Here is a 27,552-nt window from a genome sequence, read left to right as displayed (position 1 = left end):
TGTGTGTTACACTGCTGTTACTACAGTGTGCTTTATTACACTGTGTGTTACACTGCTGTTACTACAGTGTGCTTTATTACACTACTGTTTGACACCTTATTTTATCATTTTACTGTAAGCCACTTTAAATTGAATGGGTTTTACTCATTTTTTTCAACCCTTAAACCCAGTACTGTACATTGCAGAGGTTAACTTGTATAATAACTAATATTAATACTACATAAAGTAATTAAATGTATTTCATATGAAAAATTTTTATATATCATTGCTTTATCATATGAAAACCTTTTAAAGGAGCACGTTTTTAAAGTGGTTTTAGCCTAATATTATCATTCATTTAACCAGGCATGCAATTCCATTCACTATGTAGATGTTTTGAAATGTATTAAGAATCCCATTTTAGGTTTCTTACTAGTTTGATATAATTAGCAGAGTTCCTTGAAGAGTTAGCTTTGCACTTGGAAAGGAATCGGTGAAGCATGCAGGCTTTACCTCTGAGTGACAGACAGACCCTGGATCTTCTGAAGGGCAGGGGAAGTGGAATTGCAGAAGAGATATCCAACGTGGTGCGTGTCTTCATCAGCTCCACATTCACAGGTAAAAATACATCCATAGGTCCCTCGCTGTCTCAGGAGTGCAGGGGGACTCGTGCAGTCAGGGGAGCGCAGGTTCACGTGCCCCTATTCCCTGGGGATTCCACAGGGAGCATTGGCTCTGGTGCTAGGTTAGGGAAGCAAAACCCTGAGGGACTGTTCTCCTCACCATGCTACAGCAGCCCCTACTGGCCATGTCCTGGTGAGCTCTAGCAGACATCAGCAGGGCTGGCCTTTGTCCTCCAGGGGGTTCCTGGGTATAAAGAGGCAGCTGGCTTGGAGATCAGAAAATAAAGGGCACAATAATTAGTCACTTCCATGGCCACCACAATCCTCAGATCTCAATCCAGTTGAGCACGGTTGGGATGAACTTGACCATCTTCATCGTTATCCTCTGTCTACCTCACCGATTGTGTGGAACATTAATGACTAAGTGGATCCCTGAAGACACCTTCCAGCACCTCGTGGAGGTTTTGTTGTGTCAAGGCTGTGATCAGGGCTAAAAGTGGCTTAACCTGATACTAGGGACAGGTCCTGAATAAAAACATTTCACACGTACAAAACAGTCCAAATAGTGGGATCAGCAAATACAGATGTGAGATCTATAAAAGCGGCCAAATTTTAAACCCCCCCCACGTATTAAACATGATATTACATATGATTCTTACCCGAATTCATCATTTGAACACGTTTTCAATTGCTTTTTTTTTTTTTTTTTTTAATAAACAGTGACAAATCCACAGGAAATTGTATGTAAAATAAAAAAAAATATATATATATATTATAATAATAATATTATAATAATAATAATAATAATAATAATAATAAAGGGCCTTGATGACAGAATCTTTTTCAATATTCATGTAAGATGTGTGTGAAGATGGTTCTCTTTCGTTTCAGACATGTCTACTGAGAGAGATGCTCTGCTGGACAATGCCTACCCTGAGCTGCAGGCTTTCTGCCAGACTCTGGGCCTGGTGTTTGAGGTATGGGCCTCAGTCCAAACACTGTGCTCTTATGAACTGTGTTCCAGTTACTTACTTTCTTACCATACATCCCTTACAGTGATTGTAGCTATATGTTCTCCACCATACATAGCCATTCTATAGGTCTCACATGAGAATCCATGTTTACAATAATGCGTTTGCTCCAGAATGAAGGGGAGTGCACAACAGCAGCTATGATTTCTGGAATTATATTTTCAGCTACGACCGCTTTAAATCATCCAGGAAAGATACATTATGTCCCAAAGACTCCAGGTCCCATCTGGGTTCTCTAAGGAGTGTGGATATGTGTCTTAATGAGGTGTAACTGTCTTTGCAGGTAGTGGATATGCGATGGGGAGTGCGTGATGCGATAGCTGTGGATCACATGACAACTGAACTGTGCTTAAGGGAGATACAGTCCTGCCAGAGAGTGTCTGTGGGGCCGATCTTCACTGTGAGTCTACAGTACGGTACACTACAATACACTGTGCTGCACTGCATTACACAGCACTGCACTGCACTACACTGCACTGCACCATGCTACACCGCATTACACTGCACTACACGACACTGCACTGCACTACACTGAACAGCACAACATTACACTACACTGCACTACATTACACTGCACTGTACTACACTACACTGCATTACACTGCACTACACTATATTACATAAGAACATAAGAACATAAGAAGGTTTACAAACGAGAGGAGACCATTTGGCCCATCTTGCTTGTTTGATTGTTAGTAGTTTATTGATCCCAGAATCTCATCAAGCAGCTTTTTGAAGGATCCCAGGGTGTCAGCTTCAACAACATTACTGGGGAGTTGATTCCAGACCCTCACAATTCTCTGTGTAAAAAAGTTCCTCCTATTTTCTGTTCTGAATGCCCCTTTGTCTAATTTCCATTTGTGACCCCTGGTCCTTGTTTTTTTTACCAGGTCGAAAAAGTCCCTTGGGTTGACATTGTCACTGCCTTTTAGAATTTTGAATGCTTGAATTAGGTCGCCACGTAGTCTTCTTTGTTCAAGACTGAACAGATTCAATTCTTTTAGCCTGTCTGCATATGACATGCCTTTTAAGCCCGTAATAATTCTGGTCGCTCTTCTTTGCACTCTTTCTAGAGCAGCAATATCTTTTTAATAGCGAGGTGACCAGAACTGAACACAATATTCAAGATGAGGTCTTACTAGTGCATTGTACAGTTTTAACATTACTTCCCTTGATTTAAATTCAACACTTTTCACAATGTATCTGAGCATCTTGTTAGCCTTTTTTATAGCTTCCCCACATTGTCTAGATGAAGACATTTCTGAGTCAACAAAAACTCTTAGGTCTTTTTCATAGATTCCTTCTCCAATTTCAGTATCTCCCATATGATATTTATAATGTACATTTTTATTTCCTGCGTGCAGTACCTTACACTTTTCTCTATTAAATGTCATTTGCCATGTGTCTGCCCAGTTCTGAATCTTGTCTAGATCATTTTGCTGCTGCAACAGTGTTTGCCACTCCTCCTACTTTTGTGTCGTCTGGAAATTTAACAAGTTTGCTTACTATACCAGAATCTAAATCATTAATGTAGATTAGGAATAGCAGAGGACCTAATACTGATCCCTGTGGTACACCACTGGTTACCACACTCCATTCTGAGGTTTTTCCTCTAATCAGTACTTTCTGTTTTCTACATGTTGACCACTCCCTAATCCATGTACATGTGTTTCCTTGAATCCCAACTGCGTTCAGTTTGAGAATTAATCTTTTGTGTGGGACTTTGTCAAAAGCTTTCTGGAAATCTAAATAAACCATGTCATATGCTTTGCAATTATCCATTATCAATGTTGCATCCTCAAAAAAATCAAGCAAGTTAGTTAGACATGATCTCCCTTTCCTAAAACCATGTTGACTGTCTCCCAGGACACCTGTTACCATATAGGTAATTTTCCATTTTGGATCTTATTATAGTTTCCATAAGTTTGCATATAATAGAAGTCAGGCTTACTGGTCTGTAGTTACCTGGTTCAGTTTTGTTTCCCTTTTTGTGGATCGGTATTACGTTTGCAATTTTCCAGTCTGTCGGTACCACCCCTGTGTCAAAAGACTGCTGCATGATCTTGGTTAGCGGTTTGTAAATAACTTCTTTCATTTCTTTGAGTACTGCACTGTACTTACACTGCACTACACTATGCTACATTACACCACACTACACCACGCTACATTGCACTGCATTACACTAGACTACACTGTATTACACTACATTACACTGCACTGCACTACACTACATTACACTGCACTACACTACTTTACACTACACTACACTACTCTACATTACACTGCACTACACTGCACTATATTACACTACACTGCATTACACTGCACTACACTACTTTACACTACACTACACTACTCTACATTACACTGCACTACACTACACTGCACTACACTACACTGCACTATATTACACTACACTGCATTACACTGCACTACACTATGCTACACAGCACTCCACTACACAGCACTCTACTACACTCCACTAGATTACACTACACTACACTACACTGCTGGTACTGTTTAAATGGATCTCAGGTTTCAGCCTTGGTCCATTCGCTATACACAGACATTCTTTGTTCTGTAACCCTATATAAAGATCTGACTATTTCTTTTTAGGCTCTGATTGGAAACCGCTATGGTTACCGCCCCATTCCCAGAGTCATTGAAGAACAGGAGTTTGAGCTTCTTCTGTCCAAACTGAGCGCAGATGAAAGTGCTACTCAGCTCCTCAAAGACTGGTTCTGGAAGGATGAGAACTCAGTGCCCCCTGCCTACATCCTGCAGCCCATCACCACCCACCTGCCCCACTACAGCGACACCAGACCTGAGAGCCGGCTGCAGCACCAGCACGATGTCGCGACATGGTGGAGCACCGAGACACAACTTTCTCGTCTCCTCCGAGCAGCAGCTCTCCAGGCAGAGAAGGAGGGGGAGTTCAGCAGGGAGCTGAGGCACAGGTTCTTCAAATCAGGTCTGCTTTAAAATCAGGAAGCAATTAATTAAATAGTGATAGAGCCATGGCTGGAAGAGGCCGCTGTTGTGCGGTACAATGTGAACCCAAAACCAAATTCAACAGAAGGAAGTTAAATCTGATGAACAACTGTTTCAGAGCCCCTGCAGTGTGGGGTGTGAAAATAGTGGTTTAGCATCTGAATTAGGGAACAAAACTAGATTAAGCTATGGTTTGGTCACAGTTTAGGCATCCAATTAAAAATCTTGCAGCTAAATGTACACAGAGCTTTGTTTCTGCTGCTCTGAACGTGAAGCTCGATGGTGCATCATGCCAAGTTCTTGCAGCTCAGAGTCAGTGTATGGACAGCTAGAGCAAGCAAGGGCAAGCATGGCACATATTTCACCCATCTGTCATATTTTTATCATTGGTCTTACAAAGACCCAGTTGTTGATCTTTACTTAACAAATTCAATGTGTCATGTTACCATTGACTTCTTATCACTTGTCAGATTTTATGTGACTTTTTTGGTTTGTCTGGTGTCAACAATGAAACACAATTTTATCAAGTACTGTGGATGATATTGTGCAATTATTATTCTTAAAACAATAACCGCATCCATTAGAAATGTATAAACCAATTCTCAATTGCACTGTCTAAAAACTATAGCAGCTTTACACGTTACAACAGTAGTACTCAACTCTGGTCCTTGAGATCTAATCCAGTCCAGGTTTTTACTCCAAGCAGGTTCTAATGTTGTTAACTGAAGCTACTAAGAGTCCATTCACTAATTTAGGGTCTGGCTGGAATAAAGAGCAGGACTGGAATAAATCTCGTGGGCCGGAGTTGATTGGCAATGAGAATTTATCAAACTGCCATGGCAGGGCAGAAGCCCTGCTGCTGTAAATTATGTGTCTGTTGAACATTTTGCCATTTTGAAGGGACAACTCGGAGTTGCTAAAACATTTGTCTTAAAGTGATTTGGAACAAAGGGAGTCCAGAGAGAGTTCCTGATTGGCTGATCACATCAGAGCCCACATGAAGGTGTGTAGCTCTGTCTCCTGTGTCAGCCAGGCTCTGAGTAAATTACCATGATTAGTTGCTGGAAAAGCAAGAGCATCTCCCCATGTTGTGCAGACTTGAGTAAATTGTCTTAATTAATTGGTGATAGCCAGTGTCTATGCATTCACAGACTTAAACTAATTACAGAGAGTGCCAATCTGTCTGCAATATGATCTACAGTACCTTATTTGTCTTACAGTTACTGAATGGGAAATTGAACAGGGTCTCCTAGCTAGCCAGCAGAGCAATGCCTGCGTGCATCTCTTTCTTCGAGAGCTGCCTGATCTCAGTGGCTCTGTAAGTCACAAGAGTTCTTCCCAGTTTATCGATATCAAGGAAGATGGCTACATCGACACTGAAGCCCAGGAACTTCTTTCCAGCCTAAAAATGAAGATTTGTAACAACAATTCCATCAAACTCAACGTGCACACTGTAGAATTCAACACATTGACAGACCCCTGCAACAAGGCACACGCCCAGTACCTTCAGACACTCTGCCAGCAGTTCGTCTCTGAGATGAAACAGCAGATTCTCCAAAGACACCAAAAGAGCCGGGCAGAAGAGAAGTGGGCTTGGCTTCTACAGGAGGTCGCCCATCACATGGCTTTGAGTGCCTCCAAATGTGCTGTCTTCTGTGGCCGAGCAGACCTGCTAAACAGCATCTGTGAAACCACCAAGGAGCAGGATTCTGGCCACCATGCTCCGCTGGTCGTCTTTGGTCCTTCTGGAATAGGAAAGACCTCATTGATGTGCAAACTGTCCCAGGAACTCCGTCACACACTCGGGGAGGACTCTGTTCTGGTTTTGAGGCTTCTGGGAACATCTCCCATGAGTTCGGAGATCCACTCCGTTCTGAAAAGCATTTGCTTCCAAATTTGTGCGGCTTATGGGTTAAAGCATCCCACTCTCCAAACAGTCAACGCGTACGAAGACCTTGTCCGTTTCTTTCATAGCACGCTAGTGGCTGCCTCCCAGAAGAAGGCAGGATCGTTGGTCCTGATTCTGGATTCCCTGGACCAGCTTTCCCCTACTGATGGAGCTCACAGACTGCACTGGCTACCCAAGGAGTGTTCCAAAGGGGTCCACATCATCGTCTCCACTCTGGGGGATGGGAATCCCATTCTAAAGGTACAGCAGTCAGTAGTGTTCAGAATATTACGTGTATCACATGGTATACTTGAGTGCAGATTATATGCTTATCATAAATCCCAACCAGTGTTGGGAGTCACACATTGCATGCAACACATTACTGTAATCAGATTACATTATTCAGGAACTTGTAACTCCAATGGTTCCTTCATCAGACAGGTGATGAAATGTGGTAACGGATGACATTTTATGTCAAAAAAACCATAGTTACTTTTCTTTATTTATAGTATGCAGTTTATGCTTGATTGATACATTGATAATAAAGGAAGCACAGTTTAATGTATAAGCTTACAAAACTATCGATTCATTGTCCATGGAAAAACTGTCAAACCTCTATTATAAAAACTCATTGGGACCAGTTTGTTCAGATAATCAAACAGTTATGTTAACTTATCCAAGTGTAGAGAGCATTGAAAACATTTTCATATTCAATGCTTCACCCTGATAATGAAACTAATACCACCACAAGACACCTCCAGGCACTGGTGGAAATGTTAGTCTCTTTGTGTTTTGAAGGTCCTCCTTGGTGGGATCCAGAACCCAGACAGTTACTTTGCTGTGGGGCAGTTGTCTCTCCAGCAAGGTGAGCAGGTGATTCACACATACATGGCGGCGGCAGGGCGCAGTCTCACCCCTGCCCAGCACAGTCTCATTCTCAGCAGCTTCAATCAGTGTGGGCACCCATTCCTGCTGAAGCTGGCACTGGATGCTGCCAGGCAGTGGACCTCCTACACACCTGTGCCAGAGCTCCAGGGGGCCACGTCGACCAAGGAAGCCGTGTCCCAACTTTACGAGCGTCTTGAGAAACAGCACGGGAAGGTCCTTGTGACCCACGCTTTGGGGTTCATTGTATCGTCAAGGTTGGTATTCAGCAGTTAAACAGTGCTGTACCACTCGTGGTCATGTGGTGTGCAGGGTGAGTCATGCAGTCAGGAGAGCGCAGGTTCGTGGCTGGGCTAAGTTGCTGGTCTTCGCTGGAGATCCTAGAGGGAGCATTGGCTCTGGAGGTTAGGGAGACATAACTGGCAGAGTTTCTCCTACTGGCCAGGCACCTGGTGAGCTCAGGCAGACACCTGCAAGGATGGCCTTTGTGCTCTACAGGCTAGACGCTCTCTGACATCCACTCACGAGTGCCTGATTGTGAAAAAAACAAATTCATGTAATCTTTGATTTGATCCATTGCTATTTTTATATTTTTAGTGTAAACTAAAAATGAAATCACATCGCTCCTTCCTTTGAGACTCCTTGAGTAAGACTAAACAAAAGGGTACTGAATGTGAAAATGGTATGATTTAAAGATGGCTCTGAATATTGTCCTACAGGAGTGGTCTGACGGAGGCAGAGCTAAGGGACATCCTGTCTGTGGATGACGAGGTTCTGGCTGATATCTACCAGTACTGGCCTCCTCCCAGTCGCAGTATGATCCGCCTGCCCCCGCTACTCTGGACTCGACTGCGCTACGACCTAGGGGAATACCTGGTGGAGAGGCAGGTGGATGGAAACAAAGTGTTGGGACTCTACCATAGGTACACATTTATATTGCACATCTCATACAAGCTTACAAGCTACCTATTTGATAAATCCGTTCCAGAATCCTCTCTCTCTTTTCAGGAGCTCACAAAATACGAAAGTAAATCTTTCGCCTTTTACAAATTGTCTGGGATTCTTCATTGGAACACCATGAAACATTTTAATTAGACATCACATTTCACCACTTTCAGTATATGAGCCATTTCTGCCCAGCTGACATTGTGATTGAGTGGGGCGGAGATATCCAGTCTTCAGTACGGAAGTGTCAGGTATGACTGACACCCGCTTCAATTGATTTTCCTCGGCTTGCTCAGCTGCTGGTAAGAAGGACAGAATACATTGAACATGATCACACTGAGAGCAGCTAAGCCCTGCACCCCGGTGCACATTAACAGCTTCAAAAGAGAACGCAGCTAAAAAAAAAAATACTCCAAAAGGTGTGTGATTTATTATGGGATTTTGTGAGCCCCATGGAAAAGGAGCTAGTCTGCACATACCCTGCTTCGAGCTGGAACTGAGTTAGAGTTTTAAAATTATGTTTGTCAGTGAGTTAGTGTCACATTGGTTCAGCCGGTTAGGGAGATAACAGCGCCCCCTACAGCACTCTGTATTGGCCAGGCACCCGGTGAGCCGACACACCTGCAGGACTGGTCCTCCAGGGGGCATTAGCTCGCATTTGCTGTTTGAAGAGGCGACTGGCTTGGGGATCAGAGGATGCCGCTGTTGGGAGCGGCTGTGGGGAGGGAAGGTAATTGGACATTATAAATTGGGGAGAAAATATGGGGGTAACATAATAAATTATAAAAAATAAATTGTATTACTCTTTCTAGGCAGTTCATAGAAATGGTCCAGGAAAGATACTTGTCTGCAGAGCAGAAATCCCGAAGACATCATGTCTTGGCAGATTTCTTTAAAGGAACGTGGAGTCAGGGAGTGAGGAAACCGATCTGTCTGCCTTCTCTGAAAACCAGTCTGAATGCTGACCGAAAGGTAGCTCACCTGCCATAACACTGTCAACAGGGTTCAGGCCCAGAGTTTAGAAGATGCTCTGTAGTTCTAGTTGCCAGCGATAAATATAAATTGTATTGCTGTTTACAAGCACCAGAGCTGTCTGCTGAGCCTGCTTTTCATCTCAGCCTGGATTCTTATTTTTACAAGCGCTCAGCTAGGTCCATAGCAACATGCTCTCTACTAGCTCTAGATAGTTCCACACAAGAGTTTTTCACATCATCAATGTGCGACTGAAGGTAATGCCAGATCCCATGAATGAGACGCTGCTGAGAGACTCTCATTGTGTACACTCTATATAGCATGATGAATGAGACGCTGGTGAGAGACTCTCATTGTGTACACTCTATATAGCATGATGAATGAGACGCTGGTGAGAGACTCGCATTGTGTACACTCTATATAGCATGATGAATGAGACGCTGGTGAGAGACTCTCATTGTGTACACTCTATATAGCATGATGAATGAGACGCTGCTGAGAGACTCTCATTGTGTACACTCTATATAGCATGATGAATGAGACGCTGGTGAGAGACTCTCATTGTGTACACTCTATATAGCATGATGAATGAGACGCTGCTGAGAGACTCATTGTGTACACTCTATATAGCATGATGAATGAGACGCTGGTGAGAGACTAATTTCATCTTGTACACTCTGTCTGTTCTACCTTCAAATGTGGCTCAGCATCCACCTGTGCTGTGTTTCATCAGGTGGCCTCTCAGCCTCTGTGGTTCACTGACAATGTGGCCAATCTGAGGAAGCTTCGGGAACTGCCTTTCCATCTGCTGCATGCCGGCCGCAGAGACGAGCTCAAACACAGCTTCATTGGTACAGACAGCACCTCTCCACAGTAAACAACACAGTGCTAACAGAATCATTCCACTGCATTTACCTGATATATATATATATATAGTGCTGCTATTTTGTAGGTCTCAGATTTTCCTGTGTGAAAAGCGCACACATTATAGTAAAGGTGAATTTGATTTTTAATGGTTGAAGCTGTAGTGAAGAATATGTATCGAACGCTCTGCAGTGCTACATTTATGGATTAACATTACTTTGTTAGCTGTATGTACTTTAATAAAGATCAGGCTCACTGAAACTCTTAAACAGTATCTTGGTACGGATCTGGAATATCACAGTTATCTTATGCAATGCATTCCTCTCATTTTCTGTTTCAGTCAGCACGTCCTGGTGACTTGTTAAAGGCTGTGGATGGATGGAGTTCATCTCCTCTGGAGTGAAGGAGAAGACATGTTTAAGAGCTCTGCTGAGGCCACAAGGATCCTATACAGTTTCCAAAGAGTCACTAGGATGTGAGGACTCACCCAGAACATGATATACAAAGATATCTAAACAAGAGCAATACATCTGTTAAGAAAACTGGTTTTCAGACCCGCACCAAAACATATCTGCGTCCTCACGTTAGCCAGCTACCTCTAGAGCATTGGGATCACTGGGTCTTTCCTTCCCCTTCTCTCAGGTAATATGGAATGGCTTGTTTGTAAGACTCGGGCCTGTGGAATTAGAAGTGTCATTGAAGACCTGTGCATGTGCGCTGAACATACTGACTGCCCTGAAGTGCGGCTTGTGAGAGATGCATTTCTCCTTTTCAAACCAACCGTGGATTTCATCGAGGGACAAATGGGTGAGTGGAAAATTCACATCAATTTAACTGCATTTGTAAATTTTCTTCATTTACCCAAAAATGAGTTTAAATATTTGTTTATTTTCAAAAACAATTTAAAAAAGTGGCCAAAATGTTTTAGGTTTAGCACAGTCATTCTGCTTTTCCCATGGTTATACTATGCATTGCATTTACTCTGGTTTGCCATGTTGTTCAGTATGCTTTACCACGTCACTCTGTGTTTTACAATACTTCCCTATGCTTTACCATGCCTCTCTGTGCTTTACAATGCTTCGCTATGCTTTACCATACCTCTCTGTCCTTTACAATGCTTCGCTATGATTTACCATGCCTCGCTGTGCTTTACAATGCTTCCCTATGCTTTAACACGTCTCTGTGTGCTTTACAATGCTTCCCTGTGCTTTACCACGTCTCTGTGTGCTTTACAATGCTTCCCTATGCTTTACCACGCCTCTCTGTGCTCTACAGTGCTTCCCTATGCTTTACCATGCCTTTCTGTGCTCTACAATGCTTCTCGATGTTTTACGACGCCTCTATGTGCTCTACAATGCTTCCCTATGCTTAAACACACCTGTGCTTTACAATGCTTCCCGATGCTTTACCACGCCTCTGTGTGCTCTACAATGCTTCCCTATACTGTGAGTATTCTCTTCAGTTCTGTCTGTAACACAATATTTGTTTAATCCGTTGTTGTTCAGGTCAGTGGAGTGGAGCCTGTTATCCAGATATGTGTGTTGTTGTATGTTCTGTTGTGCAGATAGTTGTCTGCTGTACACCGAGCTTCTTGCCAGACTCCACTTCTTTGCGGACTCATACTCTCTGATCGGGTCCCTGTGCTCACAGTGCAGTGACTTTCTCAGCACCTCTCCCAACCCCACCCTCATCCCCCTGTCTGGATTCTTTCAGCCCCCTGGCGGGCCATTAAAGACCACCCTGACTGGATTTAATAAAGGTACAGCAACATGTTCACTGACACTGTGCCGCAGCATATGCTCTGACATAGGGGGTGTGGGTAATCTGCTGACAGACGGGCAGGACAGTGGTGCTTGAAAACACTACTCGGGCACTCATGTGTACATTTATGTGTAAAATAAACAAATACAAGAATGCAGAAAACATTGTGCAAAAGAATAAGGGCCATAATTACAGCATGTGCTGCTCTCGCTAGACAGAGGCCCCACTGACACGCTGCTCTCACTAGACAGGGAGACCCCACTGACACGCTGCTCTCGCTAGACATAGAGGCCCCACTGACACGCTGCTCTCGCTAGACAGAGAGGCCCCACTGACACACAGCTCTCGCTAGACAGAGAGGCCCCACTGACACGCTGCTCTCGCTAGACAGAGAGGCCCCACTGACACGCTGCTCTCGCTAGACAGAGGCGTCCCGCTGACACGCTGCTCTCGCTAGACAGAGGTCCCGCTGACACGCTGCTCTCGCTAGACAGAGAGGCCCCACTGACACGTTGCTCTCGCTAGACAGAGAGGTCCCACTGACACACTGCTCTCGCTAGACAGAGGGCCCCACTGACCCGCTGACACGCTGCTCTCGCTAGACAGAGAGGCCCCACTGACACGCTGCTCTCGCTAGACAGAGAGGCCCCACTGACACGCTGCTCTCGCTAGACAGAGAGGCCCCACTGACACGTTGCTCTCGCTAGACAGAGAGGTCCCGCTGACACACTGCTCTCGCTAGACAGAGGTCCCGCTGACACGCTGCTCTCACTAGACAGAGAGGCCCCGCTGACATGCTGCTCTCGCTAGACAGAGAGGCCCCACTGACACGCTGCTCTCGCTAGACAGAGAGGCCCCGCTGACACGCTGCTCTCGCTAGACAGAGAGGCCCCACTGACACGCTGCTCTCGCTAGACAGAGAGGCCCCACTGACACGCTGCTCTCGCTAGACAGAGGTCCCGCTGACACGCTGCTCTCGCTAGACAGAGGTCCCGCTGACACGCTGCTCTCGCTAGACAGAGAGGCCCCACTGACACGCTGCTCTCGCTAGACAGAGAGGTCCCGCTGACACACTGCTCTCGCTAGACAGAGGTCCCGCTGACACGCTGCTCTCACTAGACAGAGAGGTCCCGCTGACATGCTGCTCTCGCTAGACAGAGAGGCCCCACTGACACGCTGCTCTCGCTAGACAGAGGTCCCGCTGACATGCTGCTCTCGCTAGACAGAGAGGCCCCACTGACACGCTGCTCTCGCTAGACAGAGGTCCCGCTGACATGCTGCTCTCGCTAGACAGAGAGGCCCCACTGACACGCTGCTCTCACTAGACAGGTCTGCCTTAAAAGTTACAGGGGTAAGAACCTAGTTTTTAAAAATCACTTTCTTAAAACTCGTCAGTATAACCACTTTCTAGCAAGTCCCTTAGTGTTCAGCCTGGGTAATGTCTGAAAACAGAACTTTCTCATTCACATAGTGTTTCTGGGTAATGCAGAGTAGTAAGGAAGAGGTTTTAAATGCTGTTGCGTGTCCTGCTGGCTTAAGTGCTGTTTGTCCCTCAGGTATCACAGTGCTGGAGCTGTGCTCACAGTCCAGGCTGCTGCTGGTCGGAGCGGAGGACGGCAGAATGATTGTGTGGAATGTGAACGACACTGAAGTGATCCACACCCTGACCGGACACACGGGTGAGACTCACTGTATAATCCCGTGAGGATCTGCGCAGACACATCTGTATGCAATGCGGGCATGTTACACACACACTGCCATTAAGACCTCGATAGCAAACGTACCCTCCAGTTTTTGCAAATGTTTTTGTAAATGTAGCACTTTGATCAATCGATACTGACTGGCTTCAGGCTTGCATATTTGAAATAGATCTTGCTGATCTCTGTTGTTTGTCGTGTGCTTGTGGTCCTGCAGCGGAGGTGCAGTGTGTCAGGGTAATTGGAAAGGGATCTCGCTGTGTGTCCAGCTCCTGTGATCAAACTCTGCGTGTGTGGAGCCTGGTGACCGGGAAGCAGCTTCACTGCATCAAGGAGGGACCTCGCGGCCCCCAGAACTGTGCCCTGCTTCACATGGAGGAGGAGAGGGGCATCATATACTCCAGGACCACCGCTCAGGTACCACCTCCGTTCTCACTAGTCAGTAGAACAGAAGACAGTAGAAATGACTGTCAGGTTTTCAGAGCTCCCTCTTTGTTCCAGTGACTGACAGGTTCTCAGAGATCCCTCTACTGTTCCAGTGACTGACAGGTTTTCAGTGCTCCCTTTGCTGTTCCAGTGACTGACAGGTTCTCAGAGTTCCCTCTACTGTTCCAGTGATTGACAGGTTCTCAGAGCTCCCTCTGCTGTTCCAGTGACTGACAGGTTCTCAGAGCTCCCTCTGCTGTTCCAGTGACTGACAGGTTCTCAGAGCTCCCTCTGCTGTTCCAGTGACTGACAGGCTCTCAGAGTTCCCTCTACTGTTTCAGTGACTGACAGGTTTTCAGAGCTCCCTCTACTGTTCCAGTGACTGACAGGTTCTCAGAGCTCCCTCTGCTGTTCCAGTGACTGACAGGTTCTCAGAGCTCCCTCTGCTGTTCCAGTGACTGACAGGTTTTCAGAGCTCCCTCTGCTGTTCCATTGACTAACAGGTTCTCAGAGCTCCCTCTGCTGTTCCAGTGACTGACAGGTTTTCAGAGCTCCCTCTGCTGTTCCAGTGACTGACAGGTTCTCAGAGCTCCCTCTGCTGTTCCAGTGACTGACAGGTTCTCAGAGCTCCCTCTGCTGTTCCAGTGACTGACAGGTTCTCAGAGCTCCCTCTGCTGTTCCAGTGACTGACAGGTTTTCAGAGCTCCCTCTGCTGTTCCAGTAACTGACAGGTTTTCAGAGCTCCCTCTGCTGTTCCAGTGACTGACAGGTTCTCAGAGCTCCCTCTGCTGTTCCAGTGACTGACAGGTTCTCAGAGCTCCCTCTGCTGTTCCAGTGACTGACAGGTTCTCAGAGCTCCCTCTGCTGTTCCAGTGACTGACAGGTTCTCAGAGCTCCCTCTGCTGTTCCAGTGACTGACAGGTTTTCAGAGCTCCCTCTGCTGTTCCAGTGACTGACAGGTTCTCAGAGCTCCCTCTGCTGTTCCAGTGACTGACAGATTCTCAGAGCTCCCTCTGCTGTTCCAGTGACTGACAGGTTCTCAGAGCTCCCTCTGCTGTTCCAGTGACTGACAGGTTCTCAGAGCTCCCTCTGCTGTTCCAGTGACTGACAGGTTCTCAGAGCTCCCTCTGCTGTTCCAGTGACTGACAGGTTCTCAGAGTTCCCTCTGCTGTTCCAGTGACTGACAGGTTCTCAGAGCTCCCTCTGCTGTTCCAGTGACTGACAGGTTCTCAGAGCTCCCTCTGCTGTTCCAGTGACTGACAGGTTCTCAGAGCTCCCTCTGCTGTTCCAGTGACTGACAGGTTCTCAGAGCTCCCTCTGCTGTTCCAGTGACTGACAGGTTCTCAGAGCTCCCTCTGCTGTTCCAGTGACTGACAGGTTCTCAGAGCTCCCTCTGCTGTTCCAGTGACTGACAGGTTTTCAGAGCTCCCTCTGCTGTTCCAGTGACTGACAGGTTCTCAGAGCTCCCTCTGCTGTTCCAGTGACTGACAGGTTCTCAGAGCTCCCTCTGCTGTTCCAGTGACTGACAGGTTCTCAGAGCTCCCTCTGCTGTTCCAGTGACTGACAGGTTCTCAGAGCTCCCTCTGCTGTTCCAGTGACTGACAGGTTTTCAGAGCTCCCTCTGCTGTTCCAGTGACTGACAGGTTCTCAGAGCTCCCTCTGCTGTTCCAGTGACTGACAGGTTCTCAGAGCTCCCTCTGCTGTTCCAGTGACTGACAGGTTTTCAGAGCTCCCTCTGCTGTTCCAGTGACTGACAGGTTCTCAGAGCTCCCTCTGCTGTTCCAGTGACTGACAGGTTCTCAGAGCTCCCTCTGCTGTTCCAGTGACTGACAGGTTCTCAGAGCTCCCTCTGCTGTTCCAGTGACTGAGAGGTTCTCAGAGCTCCCTCTGCTGTTCCAGTGACTGACAGGTTTTCAGAGCTCCCTCTGCTGTTCCAGTGACTGACAGGTTCTCAGAGCTCCCTCTGCTGTTCCAGTGACTGACAGGTTCTCAGAGTTCCCTCTGCTGAGGTGACTGAGGTTTTCAGAGTGAGAACTTGTAGAGTACAATGCTGTTGTTTCACTCAACCAGAGCCCAGATAGCCTTTCATTATGCTTACTAACATTCCACTCTGTGTGCACTGGACCAGTCACCACTGAGGTCATAACATCTGTCCTTTCAGAAGACAGAAGGAACCATAAACTAACGAACATCACTGATGCAGTCTGCACATACACATCCCTCATTAACAAGAATTATTCTATATATACACGTGAATACATATCTCCCATAATAAAGCTAACATTGATGTGCCACGATTTGTAAGGGAGGCTCATCTCTCGCTGCTTTTTCAATTACTTTTTAAAATGATTTTAATGTATGTCATTTAAAGGGGCATTTTATCATCTTTTACTCTTTCTCGAAATTGGTTTGTGTTTTCATTTTTATTATCTTTCTCTGTAAAGTGCTTTGAGGAGGTTTATCACGAATAAGAACATACAGATTGGTAACATTTGTCCTCTCAGTTGAATGCCTGGCAGCTGGAGACTGGAGCTCTGCTCTTCTGCATTGACTCGGAGACCGCTGTGTTCACTGTGATCCCTGGGGGCGATGAGCCTGGCATAGCCCTTGCTGAAGGAGGCCTGCTCACATTGTGGGACAGAGGCACTGGCCAGTTAGGAATGACCTCTAAGCTCTGCCACCTGGGACGAGCCGTGCCCACATGCACCCTGCCACTGAGAACACACAGGAGACTAGCAGCCGGGTTCAGCGATGGATCAGTACTCCTGGTATATGTAGTGCAACTTTACATTCCTATAACTTACAGTAATTAAGTTTTTCCATGTATTTCAAACTGTGTAAAAAGTGCTTCCTACATTTGAATTCTAAACACACATCACTTCCATGTATCTGAGTTTACAGATAACCTACAGTAACTGCTGTCTTTGTTTTTTTTTCTCTGCAGATTTCTACAGATGGCAGGTTCGATGCTCAGAAAGTTGCTTCTTCGATTTCATTTCTTGTTGTTGCTAAAGACGAGAGATTCCTTTGTGCAGGTACACAAAGTTGTAGAAAAGTCTACCTTGATTCAGGCTGCTGTCCACCAGAAGTGACACAACTGATAGAAATGCGATATGTATCACAACGTGCTTTGCCTTGCACCAAGGACGTACACGCATCACAAGCTGCCAAATAGTGATTTCTACCTAAATCAGCAGTGTGATAGAGATCAATTGGGATTCGAGTCAATCAGGGTCTGTTTCATAGCAATGTGATAGAGATCAATTGGGATTCAAGTCAATCAGGGTCTGTTTCATAGCAATGTGATAGAGATCAATTGGGATTCAAGTCAATCAGGGTCTGTTTCATAGCAATGTGATAGAGATCAATTGGGATTTGAGTCAATCAGGGGCTGTTTCTCAGCAACGTGATAGAGATCAATTGGGATTCAAGTCAATCAGGATCTGTTTCTGTCAGCAATGTGATAGAGATCAATTGGGATTCGAGTCAATCAGGATCTGTTTCTGTTAGCAGTGTGATAGAGATCAATTGGGATTCGAGTCAATCAGGCGTGTTTCTATCAGCAATGTGGTATGCTTTTCTTTTGTGTTGCAATTTATATTGAGAAATAAAAGGATGAGTAAACATTGCTGTTTTTTTCATTGTGCAATGCTTTTTTTCCCCACATTTATTGTATTGTCTCTGGCCACTTTGTTTATTGCAAAGATATGACAATAGCAGGGTTTTTAAACCCCTCCCCCCAAAAGAAACATGTTGTCAAGATAGAAATGTTTTCACCGTAACTACTGTATGGCTCCTCTGTTTTGTAGTTAATTCAGTGGGGTAAAGTAAGGCCTTCACAACCTATTATTACCTCTGCAAATTCTTTCACCTTTAATGCAGTGTTACTTATAACGTTTTGCAAATATTCCAACACTTGTCTGAATCTTGAGGGGATATCCGAACAGGAAGCATCTCTGTCCTTCCAGTAATGTGCTGTCGGTCTGACGAAGAACACAACTTTATTATAAATTCATTTTACGATGTGAATTGCAATAATATGTTTTTTACAAGTGTTTAGCCTTACATCAATTCCTCCTCTGACTAAAACATAGGAAATCCATCTGTGGCTTATCCAGGCTGGACTCTTTCTAATCGTTCTGATTCTTATCCAGGCTGGACTCTTTCTAATCGTTCTGATTCTTATCCAGGCTGGACTCGTTCTAATCGTTCTCTTTCCAGGCTAATCGTTCTGATTCTTATCCAGGCTGGACTCTTTCTAATCGTTCTGATTCTTATCCAGGCTGGACTCTTTCTAATCGTTCTGATTCTTATCCAGGCTGGACTCTTTCTAATCGTTCTGATTCTTATCCAGGCTGGACTCTTTCTAATCGTTCTGATTCTTATCCAGGCTGGACTCTTTCTAATCGTTCTGATTCTTATCCAGGCTGGACTCTTTCTAATCGTTCTGATTCTTATCCAGGCTGGACTCTTTCTAATCGTTCTGATTCTTATCCAGGCTGGACTCGTTTTAATTGTTCTGATTCTTATCCAGGCTGGACTCTTTCTAATCGTTCTGATTCTTATCCAGGCTGGACTCTTTCTAATCGTTCTGATTCTTATCCAGGCTGGACTCTTTCTAATCGTTCTGATTCTTGTCCAGGCTGGACTCGTTCTAATTGTTCTGATTCTTTCACTGCAGGCCATGGCAGGAGTGTTGCAGTGTTCCAGTTAGACCCCTCCCTGATGAAGCGATGCTTTGTGAATGACCTGGAGCATGAAGACACTGCGCTGACAGCAGCTGTGGGCACCACACAAGGAGTTCTGATCACAGGCTCAAAGAATGAAGTGATACGGGTTAGGGCAAGCGATAGAGCTGTCAGATCTTAGACACATCACTGAAACTGCAGATAGAATTGCTTAGCTGAAGGGCCACACTCAGATATTAAGCATCTGCTCAGGGCGTTCAATAAATAATCTTACAGCTTCAAACAAATTAATATAAAAAAATCCAGTTCATCTTTAGCAGAATGTGTTTTTCATATGGGATTATATATTAGGTAAGATTTTCTAGAATGGTTTTGTCTGTGCCATGCATTTTAATATCCCTTCCCATCATTCCCAGGTGTGGAGTTTGTCCAGCGGTGTGCTGCTGGACTCGTTCTCTGGGATGGGGGTCTCGGTCACTGCGCTGGTGTTGGTGGAGGACACTCTCATCTCTGCTTCAAGACATGCCTATTACCTGAAGCTCTGGCATCTTCAATACGACCGGAGGAACAAGACCACTGCCCCTGTCCCCGCCTGCAGCCTGCTCACAGCCGTGTCACACCGCGGGGAGTATGTGTACTTCCTGAAACCCGGAGACAGAAAGAAAGTTGTTGTGTGGGACTATCTGCAAGGTAAGAGAGGGTACATACAGCAGCAACACATCCATACAGCATGTATTTTATATTATAAATGAGAGGAGGCTATTCAGACCATCTGTGCTTGTCTGGTTCCTAATAAACGATTGATCTCAAAACTTTGTCAAAGGGTCTTTTAAAGGATACAGGTTATTCAGCATCAACAATGTGACTGCAGTAGAACCACTCATATCTGATTGAATTAGTTCCAGGGGTCCATCGGATATGTACAAATATCGGATCTCAGAGGGACTCACTATACCTCATTGTAGTTGCTTTATTAACATCAGGGCATTGTAACAATGTCAGGCACATCAATGTGTCGAAAACACCAAAGTACAGTACTGCACGTGTACAATACAGAGTACAGCACTGCACGCTTGCTATACAGAGTACAGTACTGCACGTGTACTATACAGAGTACAGTACTGCACGTGTACTATACAGAGTACAGTACTGCACGTGTACTATACAGAGTACAGTACCGCACATGTACTATACAGAGTACAGTACTGCATGTGTACTATAGAGTACTGCACGTGTACTATACAGAGCACAGTACTGCATGTGTACTATAGAGTACTGCACGTGTACTATACAGAGTACAGTACTGCACCTGTACTATAGAGTACTGCACGTGTACTATAGAGTACTGCACGTGTACTATACAGAGTACAGTACTGCATGTGTACTATACAAAGCACAGTACTGCACGTGTACGATGCAGAGTACAGTACTGCACGTGTACTATGCAGAGTACAGTACTGCACGTGTACTATGCAGAGTACAGTACTGCACGTGTACTATGCAGAGTACAGTACTGCACGTGTACTATGCAGAGTACAGTACTGCACGTGTACTATGCAGAGTACAGTACTGCACCTGTACTATGCAGAGTACAGTACTGCACCTGTACTATGCAGAGTACAGTACTGCACCTGTACTATAAAGAGTACAGTACTGCACCTGTACTATAGAGTACTGCACCTGTGCTATACAAAGCACAGTAGTGCAAGTGTGCTATACAGAGTACTACACGTGTACTATACAGAGTAAATCAGTGAACATTTTTGCAAAACAAAGTAGTGTAATACAGTATTTAGCAATTTACAAAATAGCATTTCAAAACAGTTGTACCGTGCTTTCTCAGTCTATGCAAAGAGCACCGTGCCTTCTAACATGAGACAGAAACAACAAGAAAGCACGCACACAAACAAGCTGGCCTTGGAGGGCAGCGGAAAAATCTTCCAGCTTTTTAACAGAGTTCAATCAATCCCTTGCTTTCTTTTCTTTTCTTTAACACAGTTAAACTGGGCAGTGACAGAATGTAAAAAGGGAAACTGAATCCATTCTGTTCCGTAAAGATTTGTATTTGTTGTTTTAGATCCATAATAAAATGTGCATTGATCAGTTTCCATCAGCACCGTTCAGTTGGTAGAGAGTATCGTATCTTACAGGGTTGGATATGACAGGCTCTACTGTATACATAATAGTTCATATCCTTTCTGTGTCTTCTGGATCATGATACTGGCTGAAAGCATGTCAGTCAACAGGGGAAGCAGCTGGTTGTGGACAGAAAGGAAGCCAGTGAAGGGGAGGGGACAATTTCATCACCCAGGTGACCAAGCAAGTGCAGCATGAACTGAAAGCAGGGCTTGCAAACAGCAGCCTTCTTAACCAAGTCTACTACCAGATTTTCTAAATTAAAAATACAAGTTTACTAGGGCATGCATTTGTTTCAAAACTGCACATGTGAGGGCGATATAACAAAATGAAGTGCAACACCAGTGAGTTGCAGGGAATTCATGTGCTTGCTGCAGTAAACTTCCAGAGCATCTGAGTCAAAAAGCTGAGCTAAAAATAGTTGGTTAGTTCACTAGTTGCCACTTAAAAAAAAAAAAAAAATGTGTATTTGATCATTTCTGGTGCTATGAATTTTTTAAAACCATTTAGTAGTGTTTTAAAATGTCATTTATAAGTAATAGATTGCAACTTCACTTCCATCCATCTGAAACAGCATGTTCACAATGACTTCATGTCAAACTCAAACAGTTGAATACAATTCCAATATTGACATTGCGAGTTCGTGTCTAGTAAACACACAAGAACACGACTGCTGCTGCTGCTTTGAAATTGAAGTGTGCAATTAGTCAAAGACCAGAGATCAACTGTCTAGTGAACCATTCTCAGAACATCAACCAAATCCAGTCAGGTACACCGGTCCTAATAAATTACAAGGCAGTTTTTTTATCTAATCTGTTAACTGTCTGTGATGAAATGCAGTGGTGAGGGTCTGGAAGGGGCTGCCCAGTCATGCTGTTGAGGCAGAATAACTTGGATCCTTTAGGACTCAGCTTGACAAAAATCTGAGATCAATCAAATACGAGAAGGGGCTCCCGAGTGGCACATCCAGTAAAGGTACTCTGCATGGAGTGCAGGATGCCCTCTGTTGCCTGGAGATCGCAGGTTCCAATCCAGGATATGTCACAGCTGACCATGACCGGGAGTTCCCAGGGGGTGGCGCATAATTGTCCGAGCTCTGCCCGGGTAGGGAGGGCTTAGGTCGGCAAGGGAATCCATGGCTCAACGCGCATCAGCAACCCCTGTGGCCGATAGGGCCCCTGTGGTTCTGCAGTGGAGCCTCCAGGTCTGTGTTGTCCTCCGGCACTATAGGTCTGGTGGCCTCGCTCTGGATCTGCAGTGCGAAAAATGCCAGATTGGCAGGAGCACGTTTTGGAGGACATGTGTTCCCACAGCCGTTTACTGAGTCAGTGGGAGGGGGGTTACAAGCGGTGAGCCAAGGATACAGATAGTAATTGGGCATACTAAACTGAGGGGAAAACTGGGGTAAAAAATTGCCAACGACTAAATTTATATTTAAAAAAAAAAAAAAGCAGGTACAAGGAACTGGATGACCTTGGAGGGGCCCGGTGGCCTCCTGTGGTTGGTAAATGTCCTTATGTTTTATATATTAAAATAGTTCCAATTCTGTATGGCAGGTTCTTCTGTTGATACGATTGACACATCAGCAGAGGTGTGCTGTCTGGAAGTGGCTCAGCTGAAGAAACTGCTCTTCTGTGGAGTGCGATCAGGAACAGTGCTGGTCTATCCACTGGAATTCAGACTCGACGCGATGTGCATTCCCCCACCAGAACCGCTCCAGAAGGTGTGCAGCATTGGGCTCAGCAAACTGGAGGACAGGCTAGCTGTGGCATACGAGGACACTATACTTGTATTTGACATCAACCCTGGAAAGGATTACCCAGTTATCCCAGGGCCTATTCACAAACTAACTGCCCCTCAGCACACTGTGTCCAGTATTGCGGTGCTGTCAGACTGCAGTCTTCTCTGTGGCTTGGAGAGTGGGGAGGTGTCTTTCCTAAAGGACTCGATTGCAGTTCCTCTTCAGGCCCACTCCAGTCAGATCACTTGCCTAGCCATCAGTAACCACGAAATCCACGCGTTTGTAGGCTCTCAGGATTCAATACAAAGACTGTGGAACTTAAAACTGGGCCTGCTGGATCATGAGATGAAATACAAGGTAGGCAATGCAATGAATGAGATGAAATACAAGCTAGGCAATGCAACGACCTGGTCCTCCACTGAATCGTATGGAAGGGCAAACCACACAGCAGGCTGTGCAGTCGAGAATTAAGCATGGGTCTTACACTGATGTCAGTATTATTAACACATTAGCCATACATAGTATAATAATATGAATTACTGTCCCATTGATTCCTGTTTTGTGTTTTCAGAGCTTCTTTTTCGAGGGGATTCTCTGCGCTGCGTTCTCTCAGGATGATCAGTATGTTTACACTGGATCCCATGATAGGTCCATTAAAGTGTGGCACACTGGGAACGGTAAATATGATGTCATTACACATTTGTGTGAGGGGAGTTTGTACTGCAAACTGCTGGTGCACCTACTGCTGCTAATATCATAAAATGCTCAAGCTGGCAACATGTTCCATGTTAGAAACTCAGCAGGCAAAACTGAACAGCACTATTCACTTGACATGATGATAAAGACCTAATGCATTGGGATAGTGCCTTCATACTCATTCAGACTAGATAATCATCTCCTCTATAAAAATGCAAGAGATTTTAATGAACAGCCTCTCCCAAAAGTGCTGTGGTCCCCAAATATGATCCACTTAAAAATGCAGAATGGCTGGGTGTGACAAGATGGCTTGCGTGGTGACATCAGACCAGTAAGTAATTGACACTCAGACAGCACTGGGGTATGCAAGAGCTGCCGTGTGTTTAATAATAAATAAAAGGTTTAAATACAACACTGAACAAACAAAACGGCACAGTGGCCAAAATAAACAGACAAAACAGATACGGAACAAACAAACATTGTGCTGGTTTATATCCAGTAGTAATTGTTTACTTTAGGTTTCTCTCCTGCTCACAACTCCCGTTCACACCAGCCTCGAGCAGCCAAAGCTGTGGGTTTATATACATGTGACCATCTCCAAATTAGTAATAAATGAATCAATCTGGAGTCACATTCTGCACCAGTTTAGCAGGGGTGAGGAAGTTTAACCGCACATTTTATATAATAACATAACAAATAATATTATACACACAGAGGCGGGGTGTACCCTGTCACACTGGGTATGAGATTTTCTCTTCATTTTACCCTCAAAAACAGGTTTCTGGCTCAGTACTGCCAGGGACAGCACTGCATTGAATATTGTTCCAATCCCCACCCAGAAAAACATTTTTTTGGGTAAAACAGAACATTCTGCATTGTTAGTAAATGAATGAAATTGAGGGTACCACTGAAATTGTGAGATGGATTGCTCATTAAAATCTTTAGCATGTTTTTAAAGAGGAGACAATTATCTATTCAGGGATAACAAATATTTAGTGAGCACGTGGTCTGAGTGAAATTATCCGGCAAAAAACTCCCAATAGGCAATGGGCAAAACTACACTCACCCCCAGTCATTCTGGGACCGAAGGGGATATTATATTTCATTACCCCCCTCCCCCGTGTCTATATATCGGTCCCAGTACTTGTTGGAGGGGTTTTTGTCTGCCTCTGATGCAGTTTTTGTGTTGTTTCAGGGAGCCTGCTAGCAGTGCAGTATGTCTACGCTTCAGTCCCCAGGATAGTAGCCACGCCAGAGGGGTTCATTGCAGTCTCACACCTGGGGTACATAATCAAGGAGAGATTCATCAGCCCCGAGAGAATCCGAGCCCAGTACAACCCACTGCAGAACAGCAGAGACGAATACACAGTGACCTCCAGAGAGAGAGCAGCTCTGCCACTCCTCAGAGCACCAGCACAGCAGGGCAAGAGCAACAAACCCACACCTCAGAGATCTCAGTCATGTGCTGTGTTATGAGAAGCAATGAGCACACACAGGGGGCCTCATGTAATAATTATTACATGAGGCCTCATGTAATAATCACACACAGGGGCCTCATGTAATAATCACACACAGGGAAACATATAATAATCACACACAGGGGGCCTCATGTAATAAATCACACACAGAGGAACATGTAATAATCACACACAGAGGGGCCCTCATGTCATAATCAGATAACCAGAGACACAGGGACCTCATGTAATAATTATTTGTATTATTTGTTTATTTAGCAGACGCCTTTATCCAAGGCGACTTACAGAGACTAGGGTGTGTGAGCTATGCATCAGCTGCAGTCACTTACAGCAATGTCTCACCCAATAAGAAGGAGCACAAGGAGATTAAGTGACTTGCTCAGGGTCACACTGAGTGAGCCAGGATTTGAAGCGGGGACACTCCTGGTTACAAACCCTTTTCTTTAATCACCAGACCACACAGCCTCCTAATAATCACACACAGGGTAATTACACTCGTGTAATAAGCACTCACAGAGGGACCTCATGTAATAATCACACACAGGGTAATTACACTCGTGTAATAAACACTCACAGAGGGACCTCATGTAATAATCACACACAGGGTAATTACACTCGTGTAATAAGCACTCACAGAGGGACCTCATGTAATAATCACACACAGGGTAATTACACTCGTGTAATAAGCACTCACAGAGGGACCTCATGTAATAATCACACACAGGGTAATTACACTCGTGTAATAAGCACTCACAGAGGGACCTCATGTAATAATCACACACAGGGTAATTACACTCGTGTAATAAGCACTCACAGAGGGACCTCATGTAATAATCACACACAGGGGCCCCCACGTATCACTCACAGAGAGACCTCATGTAATAATCACACACAGGGGCCCTCATGTATCACTCACAGAGAGACCTCATGTAATAATCACACACAGGGGCCCTCATGTATCACTCACAGAGACCTCATGTAATAATCACACACAGGGGCCCCCACGTATCACTCACAGAGACCTCATGTAATAATCACACACAGGGGCCCTCATGTATCACTCACAGATTCCTCATGTAATAATCACACACAGGGGCCCTCACATATCACTCACAGAGAGACCTCATGTAATAATCACACACAGGGGCCCCCACGTATCACTCACAGAGAGACCTCATGTAATAATCACACACAGGGGCCCCCACGTATCACTCACAGAGAGACCTCATGTAATAATCACACACAGGGGCCTCATGTAATAATCACACACAGGGGCCCTCACATATCACTCACAGAGAGACCTCATGTAATAATCACACACAGGGGCCCTCATGTATCACTCACAGAGACCTCATGTAATAATCACACACAGGGGCCCTCACATATCACTCACAGAGAGACCTCATGTAATAATCACACACAGGGGCCCTCACGTATCACTCACAGAGAGACCTCATGTAATAATCACACACAGGGGCCCTCATGTATCACTCACAGAGACCTCATGTAATAATCACACACAGGGGCCCTCACATATCACTCACAGAGAGACCTCATGTAATAATCACACACAGGGGCCCTCATGTATCACTCACAGAGAGACCTCATGTAATAATCACACACAGGGGCCCTCATGTAACAACCACACAGCACCTGAGAGGGGAGGACTGTATAAATCGAGAATTTATCTGAAACAATCGGAAACATCTACAGGAGCGTAGAAAAGCTTGGTAAAGACACTTTTGTATTTTTATACCTCCAACACTTAGGAGGTCCTTCAGTCCATCAATGCCCGTCCAGTTCCCAATAGCAGCTTGATTCCAGAACTTTGTCAAATCGGGTCTTCAATCATCTCAGTGATTCAACCTCAACAGCATTGCATGGCTACCCATTCCACACACCCAAGGATGGCATGGCTACCCATTCCACACACCCAAGGATGGCATGGCTACCCATTCCACACACCCAAGGATGGCATGGATGCCCATTCCACACCCAAGCATGGCATAGCTACCCATTCCACACACCCAGCACTGTGTGAAAAGGAAAGGGCTTCTTTTTCTCTGAATCTGTCCCCACTTTGACATTGTCACTGGACTGTTCATCCATTTTGGGATTTAAAAACCTTTGCTCAAATCTCCTGGTCATTTCCAGGCTAAATAGATTGAGTTCCCTCCGCCTCTCATCTTCAGCACTCATTTAGAACTGGGATTAGGCTGGGAGCTGTTCATACCCTATACTGTAGCAGTAAGACCATTCACTTATCTGCCATAACATACTGCCGTGCACTAGATGGTGCTGGCACTTACTTCTATAAAGAAACTGGATCTCGCGTACATTACACATGCCTGCAAGTTGAAATGGTTGCCTACATGACTTTATTATAAGTTTTACATTATAATTGATGATGGTTCCATGATCTGTAGGACTGTAAGAGTAGCTAAAAGGGTTATACATCTTTTTAATTCCACCAGCGTCTTTACATTGTATAAAAACGTTTATTTAGAGAACAGACTGGCCTGGTCTCCATGGTGATACAGATAAGAAACAGGGCACTCTGCTTAACTGGGTGACCCTCATAGTCCTACTTGTTTGGGTCCCCAATCTTGAAGCAATAAGATATGTGTGTAATTTGAAAAACAAACCCAAGGTTACGAAAAAGAGCCGTCTGTCTGTTTTAGTGAGATTGCTGGTTGAAAGAGAAAGAGGAGCACATAGGAGAACTTGGAATCAGCAAATTCAACAACATCCAGC

At 45.0% G+C, this 27,552-nt stretch overlaps 1 protein-coding gene across 1 annotated transcript; it reads left to right on the top strand.

Annotated features, from left to right (window-relative positions):
* Window positions 1-1,493: 1,493 nt before the first annotated feature.
* nwd1 (NACHT and WD repeat domain containing 1) lies at window positions 1,494-25,061 on the top strand. Its single transcript, XM_041230299.1, has 19 exons — window positions 1,494-1,579; window positions 1,917-2,033; window positions 4,250-4,604; window positions 5,845-6,773; window positions 7,311-7,654; window positions 8,117-8,320; window positions 9,155-9,314; window positions 10,048-10,165; window positions 10,821-10,985; window positions 11,743-11,937; window positions 13,496-13,618; window positions 13,854-14,053; window positions 16,567-16,821; window positions 17,007-17,097; window positions 18,744-18,898; window positions 19,167-19,440; window positions 22,443-22,984; window positions 23,199-23,304; window positions 24,519-25,061. The coding sequence occupies exons 1-19, from the start codon at window positions 1,496-1,498 to the stop codon at window positions 24,797-24,799; spliced, it is 4,698 nt and encodes a 1,565-aa protein (XP_041086233.1). The 5' UTR covers window positions 1,494-1,495; the 3' UTR covers window positions 24,800-25,061.
* The last annotated feature ends 2,491 nt before the right edge of the window (window positions 25,062-27,552 follow it).

The sequence above is a fragment of the Polyodon spathula genome, chromosome 27 (genome assembly GCF_017654505.1).
Source record: "Polyodon spathula isolate WHYD16114869_AA chromosome 27, ASM1765450v1, whole genome shotgun sequence".
Lineage (NCBI taxonomy): Eukaryota > Metazoa > Chordata > Actinopteri > Acipenseriformes > Polyodontidae > Polyodon > Polyodon spathula.
This window is presented reverse-complemented; position numbering and strand designations above follow the sequence as displayed.

What these genes read in the sequence shown, in the direction of transcription:
- nwd1 (XM_041230299.1), top strand. Translation starts at nt 1,496, where the DNA reads ATGTCTACTGAGAGAGATGCTCTGCTGGACAATGCCTACCCTGAGCTG. An exon ending in GTCTGAATGCTGACCGAAAG is followed by an intron (nt 9,315 to 10,047) that starts GTAGCTCACCTG and finishes GTGTTTCATCAG; the next exon opens with GTGGCCTCTCAGCCTCTGTG. An exon ending in TTTCATCGAGGGACAAATGG is followed by an intron (nt 10,986 to 11,742) that starts GTGAGTGGAAAA and finishes TCTGTTGTGCAG; the next exon opens with ATAGTTGTCTGCTGTACACC.